We start from the raw sequence: 8,719 nt of genomic DNA on the forward strand, positions 1-8,719 counted from the left end.
TGAAATTCTATGCATGTGGATAAATGGATAAAGAAAATGTGGTCTATACAGACAAGGAATATTACTTAGCCTTAAAAAAGAGGGGAATCCTGCAATATGCAATGCAACAACATGGATGGACCCAGAGAACATTATGCTAAGTGAAATAAGCCAGACACAGAAGGACACATACTGCATGATTCTATTTCCAATAGGAATCTAAAATCGTCAGCCTCATAGATGGAAAAGATAGAGTGGTGGTTGTCAGAGTTTGAGGGAAGGAGGACATGGCAGTTGCTAATCAGACAGTTTTTTTTTTTAAACAACATAGTTAGAGCATTGATTCATTTTCCAAGTCATAGTTTTTTAAAACAACATTTTGACATCATCAAAACAAAATCGAATACATTCATTAGGATAAAACAAGTATCTGCAGGTTAAGCAATACCCTGCAACATACACACTTCTTTCTGAAACCTTCCGTAGCCATGAGGCAAGAAAGTGAAACTATAGTAACTTCCAGCTCCCCAGGTTCCAGGTTCCAGGTTCCAGGCTCCAGGTTCCAGGAGCCCTGTGTTTCTTGCTAGCATCAGATCAGAAATGCACTAACATGTATGTACATTCTTAACTTGGCTCAGCCAAGAGGAAAGTCTTTGCTTACTTAAGTGAGATTCTCCAACTCCCCTCCTTTAGAAATAGAATTTAAAAGCTTTGATTAGGAGTCAGCTTGAATTAGGAGTTCCCACTGGCCAAACAGGGGACAGACAGTCTGAGGATTAATAGGACACTGGCAAAGCACTGAAGCAGTCGAAGATGATTCCATCCATGACTTCCTAGTCTTCATAATGATGCACAAAAGATTTTTGGTAACAAGTCAGAGAGAATAAAGACACAGTTGAGATGACAGTTGTTGAGTGCATGCTGTGATCCAGCTGATACTATTTAGATGCTGCCTTATCATGAGCTAGTAAACCTGTGGATCACAGACCTCCAACTCCGTGATCAGCATTTATGTTGAACCAGCAGTGTCCCAAACATACCAGGTGCTCCAAGATTTTAAGCTCAACACCAGAATTGTCTCTATGACTAATACAGTATTTTTAGATTTGGCATAACAGTAACTCTTAAAATGATACTTTACCATAACTGTAAGTCACAGTTTTCAGCTTTAATTTAATTTTTACCTGACTTAAAAAATTTGTATATATATATATATGTATATATATATATGAACTCTTTGTCTATATCCATTTGGAAAACTTTTTTCCCAACCTATCTAGAGTCTTCCTCATCCTTGCCTGCCCTGCCTGGTAATAGACCCTGAGGTCACAGGCCAGTGTTTGATTTCCAAGATGGGCCCCTTCTCTCCTCTGAGCACACACCTGAGTGTCCCGACCAATTATTTTTCCTCTCCTGGGCCCAACAGGGGGTTCTTGTTGCACAATTTCCTTCACATTTTCCTGACAGCTACTCTCCCGGAGCACCACAAACAGGCTTTTGGGATAAGGCAGTCCTACAGGCAGAGTTATATGATAAAGGCTGTAGGGGGACAGGCGGGCATGGGCAGCAGGAAGGCAGGGGAAAGCCAGAAGGAAATGAACAGTGTCAGATCCAGAGACACAAGGCCTTTCGGGGGTTCTGCTGCATCCTTCCTGGCTTCTGCTCTTAGCCAGCCCTGGAAACATTCCTGTACATTCTCCTGTGAGCTTATCTGTTCACTCTGGATGGAGGAACTCATTGGTGCCCACCCCTTTCTCATCATCACTGCCTCCAACCCTTTGCCTGGAAAGACCAAAAGAGGGCTTTTATTTTTTCATCTCATTATAGATTATGCCTATTTTATAAACAAGCATTTTAATAAATGTTTGTGTATGCGGATGCTGCCTAAGAAGTTTGTGAACAATGAAGCATGATACTTAATAGATTTCAAATGTAGGGTGTATGGTTGTCATAGCTAAACTGTAATAAAGCAAAAATGTGTCATGCACTTAACAGAAGGGGATCATGGACCCAACTCAAGCTCCCAAAAAGTTCTTAACAGTTCCCAAGCTCTCCATGACCTGGGGTGGTGGGGCTTCGAAGTTAAATACAGTAGGAGATGGTGCTAAGGGCCAATACTCCTACCTGGCTGGGCAAGCAAACCCCTTACCTTCATCCTCGTCCAGGCTCAGCCATGCTCATACTTCCTGCTCTGTCCCCTTGGTCCTGACCCCACTCACCCTCTTTCCCTTCACCCATGCATGTCTCATTCTCTTCCCTACCTCCCGCTGATTGATTAAAGAGATTGACAGAATCAGAGTGAGCAAGAAATGGTGCAGATGGGGAAAAGGGAATAAACACAAGGCAATGTGGCATTTTCCAGAAACTGCGATGAGCTTGTTGGAGAGTCCAAGTCTGTGCCCACGGTTGTTCTGGAATATTCCCCAAGCTCATGTTGGCTCTACAAGGAGTGACATAAGTCTGTGTTGGTTCACACAACCCTGAGGTTCCTGGGAATTTGCTTTAGAGATTTCAAGTCCTCTATTCAACAAACCCTTGAGGCTTACTATCATATACAGATTGTTATCTCCCTTTAAAAATAACAAGCAAACTGCTACCGCTCTACAAAGCAGCAGAGACTTCCTGCTCCCCAGTGGAAGGGGTGTATGTTGAACTCACTCGATCTCCTGTCTCCCCGTAGAAAACTGGGCATTGTTTGCAGAGGTGTTTGGCAATGTGCTTTCGGAAAAACACGGAGAGATACCTTCTGAACTTCTCCCCGACGAAGGCATAGATGATGGGGTTGATGCAGCAGTGCGTCAGCCCCAGGGTCTCTGTCACCTGCATGGCTTGGTCTAGCTGACTGATGTTCTTACAGTTACTCAGGCCAAAGAATTCCTGGAAGGTGCTCAGGAGGAGGACGATGTTGTAGGGAGCCCAGAAGAGAAAGTAGACGATCATGATCACGAAGATAAGCCTCACGGCTTTGTGCTTCTTCTTCTCATTTCGACACCGAAGCAGGGTTTTCAGGATTCCTGAGTAGCAGATGATCATGACAATCAGTGGCAGGACCAGGCCCAAGATGCTCCTCATTACTGTATGGAAATTCTTCCATCCTAGTGGAAAATAAGGGGCACAGGCGTAACCAGAATGTTCTTTTTGGGATTTGATAAAGATGATTCCAGGGAGAGAGATGAACACAGCCATCACCCAGGTGACCCCACTTGTCACCACCCCAAAGGTGACCGTCCTGGCTTTTAAAGCAAACACAGCATGGACGATAGCCAGGTACCTATCAATTGTCAAGAGGATGATGAAGAAGATTCCGCCAAAATAACCAATGTGATACAGCCCTGTGAAAAATTTACACATCGCATTCCCAAAGACCCACTGGTCAGCAGCATAGTGAGCCCAGAATGGGATGGTGAGGAGGAAAATCAGGTCAGAGACGGCCAGGTTGAGCAGGTAGATGTCAGTCATGCTCTTCAGCTTTTTGCAGTTTATCAGGATGAGGACGACCAGCAAGTTGCCCACAAAACCAAAGATGAACACCAGCGAGTAGAGTGGGGGCAGGAGCTGGGCTTCGATTTGTCCCACGTTGGTTTTTTGGCAGGGCTCACTGTAATCATAGTCATAACTGGTGGTGGATTCTTCACTGTTCCCCTTGATGTTCGTTGCAAACAGAGAATAAGATGTGGACAGCACACTGTGGCTGAACTGGGGAAATGTGTTGTTGTCATCCATCTTCCTCTGTCCTGTAAACAGAACAGAACCGTGACACACAACACAATGGCTGCAATCTCCAATCTTAGCAAGGTCCCTGCTCCACTTAAGCAACATCCCAGGCTTTGTCTTTGCTTCGCAGCCATCTCCTTGAAGGCATGTGTGCTAGTTCATCACTTCCCGTTACTTTTGATCGCAGACGCCAGTCATCTCCCCACAGCTCTTGCCCAACACCCTTGGCCTTCCCAGAGAACCTGACTCTCATTATAAGGCTAACCATGCTGGACACTTGCTTTCTCTACCTCCTCTGTAGTGGAACAAGGCCTGTGACCCATTCCTGGATGATAACATATAAGGGGACTCTGCTCAGGGGCTTCTGGGAATGTTCATAATAAACCAGTATGAGTTTCATTTTCTGTTACTTGCCACCCAATGTGTTCTAACTGGTACCCCTTTCAACTTTCTGCCTCTGTCATCCTGCCAGAACTTCTCTTGGCAAGGGTGCAGTGACAACCCAATTTTTAAATGCCCTGGCTTGGTTTTAGTTTCATCCTCATCGAGCATTTGATTTTTCTGCCAACTTCTTCCATTTTTAATACTCTTTTGGCTTCTGGGAAGTTAAGCTTCTGTCTCACCACTTTAAAAAATTTTCTTTGTTGGTGTCTCATCCCCCTGTCCACACTGTAAAAGTCCCCAGGCACCATCCTTAGCTCCTACTTCTTTACCTTTTACCTCTTTACCCTTGCTCCAAAGTTCTTCCTGAATTCTGTTGTCTAATCTCAAGGTTCTAAGTTTCCTGTAGTCTAGTGCTTCCCAAAGCTCTGCTTTCCAATTCCACCTCAGGATTGAATTTTCCATTTCCTACTACATGTCTTCCTGTGGATATTTTCATTTAACCAATATTTATTGAGCACCTACTATGAGCCATACTCTCTTTTAGGCACTGGAGATACTGCAGAGAGCAAAGTTGGTATCATACAGGTACTACCTTGAATTCAATCCACCCCAAACTGAACATCCCTGGAAAGTTGCTTCAACTTGTGGATTCCCTGTCTTGGCTCTTGTCGTTTACTCCATTACCTAAGAAGCAGGATTTGGCATTATCTTGGGTCTCCTCCTCTTTGGAAGATTAGGAGCCAGGCCTTTGGAGCCGAACAGACCTAGATTTGAATCCTACCTCCAACCTACAAGTTATATAATTTGGGGCTAATTACTTCTTCTACTATTAATTTTTTTTATGTATACAACAGTAACTATGCTGAGTTGCTGTGGAAACAAAGACTTAGTGCAACATCCAGTACAGAGAAGTGCTCTGCATTATTATTACTGTGTTGTATGAATTCTGCCTCATAAACACCTCTCAGAGTCATCCCCTCTGCACTTTCAACTGCCACTTTCTTGCCTTCTGTGCTTTTCATTTCTGGCTTTGATAGGTTCTTTCATTTGCTCATGCCTTCTTCATAGTCATGCTCTCTTTCAGTCTGTCTCCTCTAAAGCTGAAATTGGATCATGCACTTCTCAGTTTAAAACTGGAGTAGCCCTGTGATATGTATGCATATGGTAGGGACTCAAAGGCAATGGCCAGACCTACTCATCATGGCTTTTCTAAGCCCATTTCTTCTCAGCTTTGTCTCTAATCACTTCTCAAGTCCCAGATCCTGTGCTCCAGCCATATCCATCTTTTTTTCCCATTTCTTCCAGACTTGCCATTTCCTTCAGGCTTCAGTGGTTTTGCACATGCCTTCCCCTCTGCCTAAAATGGCTGGTGAGCTCCTTTTCATCCTGCAGTACCTTCTGCTCATTCCCTTTCTCCATGAAGTCCAACCCACCTCCTCTGTCAAATCATTCTTATCTCATAACACTGTGCATGCCTCTAAATAAGCATATTATCTTCTACATACTGTGTGCTCCTTGAGATCGAGGACTAGATCACATTTCTTTCTCCAGCTCTTACGATACCTCCTGGCTAAAGGAGGCATCAATAAATGTTCACTGAAAAAAATACACAAAATTTGTTTTAATAGTATGAGTTGGCTCTCAAGAATATTCTTTTTTTTTCCCTAGTAGTGACTGTGAATTTGGTTTTATCTGTGTACACACCTCATTCTTCCATTTCTCTTGTGATTGCTAATTTCACAGATCTTGCATTTCACATAACTGAACTAGATTCTTTAAATTGGCAGCAACTAAATAAGACCTCTGGTCAAACTTGGGGAATAAAATGTATCCACCTAAAGAATTAAACCTATGGTCATTGGTTGAATGTTCTTTAAGCTCCTGGTGCTGTGCTAAATACCTTACATGCATTAATTACTTTAATCCTTACAATTTTGTGAGATAAGTATACATTTTACCAATGAAGAAATAGAAGCATTAACAGACTAAATGATTTTTCTCAAACTCACAAAGCAAGTAATGGCTGAGCTGGAATTTGAACCCTGAGCTATTTCAAAGGCCCTCAGAGGTGCTCATCTTCAGGCTCTGAAAACAGAGATGAATGTAGAACAAGTAGCAGGTTTTCTAGTTATTCTCCCATGCCTTGAACAGAACTTCTTTGGCGTTTAGCCTTAGAAATCCACACTCACTTGCCCACACAAGTGTGCCCCATTCATGCATGCAAAGTGCGCACATGTCCGCACATACGCGTGCGCGCATACACACACACACACACACACACACACACACACACACACACATACACACAGACATTTCCGCCAGAAAATAAACTCCATGAGGGCAGAGAGGTTTGTTTTGCAATGAACTATCTTGGTGCCCTAGAACCCAGCCTGGCACGTAGAGACTGCTAAATAAATACCAACTGAAAAAGTGAATAACAGAGAACTAGCAGGCTGTAGGCTGCTGAGAAACAAAAGGCTCCCTGTGGACTAGGCTCCCAGAAAATCTAGTGGGAGATCTTATGAAAACTAAGATGCACAGGGCTTCGTCTCCTCATTGGTGTGGGAAAGCGAGGGCTGGATTGGGGGTTCTCAAATCCTGGCCTTCGGGATCCCACAGGAAGCCTGTCGGTCAGAAATATAGGGCCCAGATCCTCGCTCTGGTGATTCAGATTGGTGGGGGGGTGAGGCTGGGGGTGAACTGCCTCAACCACATCTGTCGTGTGTTTCCTATGTTTTGTTGTTCACTGCCTGGCCTCTCAAATACCAGCCACCTTCTCCTTTTTATCACCTATCCCTTGTCACCCCAGCACACCTAGCTCCTACCACAACAGACACACAGCAAGGTGGAGGTTTAGGTGTCACTTTCAAGTGTCAAGACACATCACCCAGAATTGATTAAAAGCTGCCTCTCAGAAAAATTCATTCCTCACTTCAGCCTCTGAATTGAGGCAAGAGGTTCATTTTGGTTCAGGGCCTAGACTATCACATATATGGACTAGAAGGGGGAAAACTTGAGGGTAGAAGTTCCAGCTCGTCAGAGCCCTTGGGTCTGGTATGGGCAGAGTGAGAGGAGCAGTATTTGAGATTGATTGTCCTACTTGTCTTCATTTAGCACACTCTCTCCTGCCACCTGAGCCCTGAGAGGGAGTCTCACTCTGCTCTGTGCTTCCTCACTGCCATCAGGGTCTCTCTAATATTTCTGGCACAGATGCCACCCTCCACCCTTTTCTACTGTCTTGATAATCCCCCAAGTTCCTGGGCTATGCAGACCCTCAGGGTGCTCCCACTCCCTGCATCTCTAGCATTGAGATGCTTCAAGCCTATAATTCATGAAGTGATGAAAAAAGCACCCCCAGCTCACCGGTAGATGGCTTCTTCCAAGTGGCACTGGTGTGTCAGGCTTCTCAGCAACTGAACCAAACAGATCTGGAGGTAGAAACGTGGTGTGCAGAAGTAGGAAATAAAGTTTCCTGCAGAAAGAGAAGGCGGAGATACAAGGTCAAGTGATGGCAAAGATTTGAAAAAAAATATATATAGTTCTTCTTTTCCAGCCAGGATCATTGTACACTAGGTTGAGGTCTCCAGAGTAGAATTAATTTTGAAATCTTGCTTATGCAACCTTGAGGGTGAATCTGGCACACCCTGTGTATCTGCCTCTGGGTGTTAATGACTCTGGGGTTCTTTATCTTGTGGGTCTCTATATCTGGAGATCTTTCACTCTCTTCTGCCAGTAATAATTTGCATGAAACAAGCACACCAGAACTTCATTTCCCAGAGGATAAATGCTACTGGGGGCTGTTGGTTAAGGTGGAGGAAATATAATTAGATTTTATGTGACCATGTGCACTGATTTCAGTGGCACCATGGATTTGGGATTTGGTTAGAAATTTTATTTAGACAGAGTTTTTTAATGAAAAGGGAATGCTAAATGGTCTCTTGTGTCAGAGATGTCCTTAGCAGGAGGGTCCTCCACTGTTTATAGGTCCCACTCCTCAGAAAGAAATCTTGCTAAAAGAAAACACCATTGAGATTCTGGGAAGATGTTGGAGTAGCAAACACCAGGAATTTCTCTCCCCACCTAGACAACAATTCCACTGGCAGAATCTGCCTGATCTAACTGTTTTATAACTCTGGAGTCTGTTGAGGGTCTGCAACTTTCAGAGGAAGGCTTGGATGATCAATTGCAGTTAACTTCCACCAATTTAAGCTCTGAGCACAGTAGCAGCTACCCATTCCCCACCCCAGGCACCTTGATAAGCAGCTGTGCACGTGTTCCTGGATCAGCTTGCACACAGCTTGCAGGAGACAGGGTGGGCAAAAATTAGACCCTGCCCTCCAGATATCGAGGATCTGTGCTCTGATTACTGATGATTCCTTCTGATCTTAGAAGTGCAGACAAAGAAAAGAGCAGCCACTGTTGTTACATTTCCTCCTCATTGTTGCAAGCCCCTTCCCCTCTGGTTGAAGTGACTTTCAGGGGATTTAAAGAGCCAGCGCCCTTTATTTCTCTCCCTTTCATTTCTCTCTCTCCCTTTTTGGGAGTCAGACATTAAAGACTGGGACCTTCGAAAGCAGCTGCATTTCCAGGGAAAATTAGAAAGTGACTGCACATACCCAAGGAAAAGCACAGGCTCAGAAAA

The 8,719-nt window shown here is 44.2% G+C and overlaps 1 protein-coding gene across 2 annotated transcripts; it reads right to left on the bottom strand.

Annotated features, from left to right (window-relative positions):
• Positions 1–228: 228 nt before the first annotated feature.
• Positions 229–7,763, bottom strand: CCR2 (C-C motif chemokine receptor 2). 2 transcript variants are annotated; one of them, XM_010997066.3, is made up of 3 exons: positions 7,441–7,675; positions 5,583–5,673; positions 229–3,713 (listed from the first exon to the last, which is right to left on the bottom strand). In XM_010997066.3, the coding sequence occupies exon 3, from the start codon at positions 3,700–3,702 to the stop codon at positions 2,581–2,583; it is 1,122 nt and encodes a 373-aa protein (XP_010995368.1). In that variant the 5' UTR covers positions 3,703–3,713; positions 5,583–5,673; positions 7,441–7,675; the 3' UTR covers positions 229–2,580. The 2 variants fall into 2 exon arrangements, with proteins under 2 accessions (XP_010995368.1, XP_010995367.1); XM_010997065.3 differs by lacking the exon at positions 5,583–5,673 and having other exon boundaries at positions 7,441–7,763.
• Between the last annotated feature and the right edge of the window lie 956 nt (positions 7,764–8,719).

Source organism: Camelus dromedarius, chromosome 17 (assembly GCF_036321535.1).
Source record: "Camelus dromedarius isolate mCamDro1 chromosome 17, mCamDro1.pat, whole genome shotgun sequence".
NCBI lineage: Eukaryota > Metazoa > Chordata > Mammalia > Artiodactyla > Camelidae > Camelus > Camelus dromedarius.

Excerpts from the sequence above, each read along its gene's own strand:
- CCR2 (XM_010997065.3), bottom strand. The coding sequence starts at position 3,702 with ATGGATGACAACAACACATTTCCCCAGTTCAGCCACAGTGTGCTGTCC.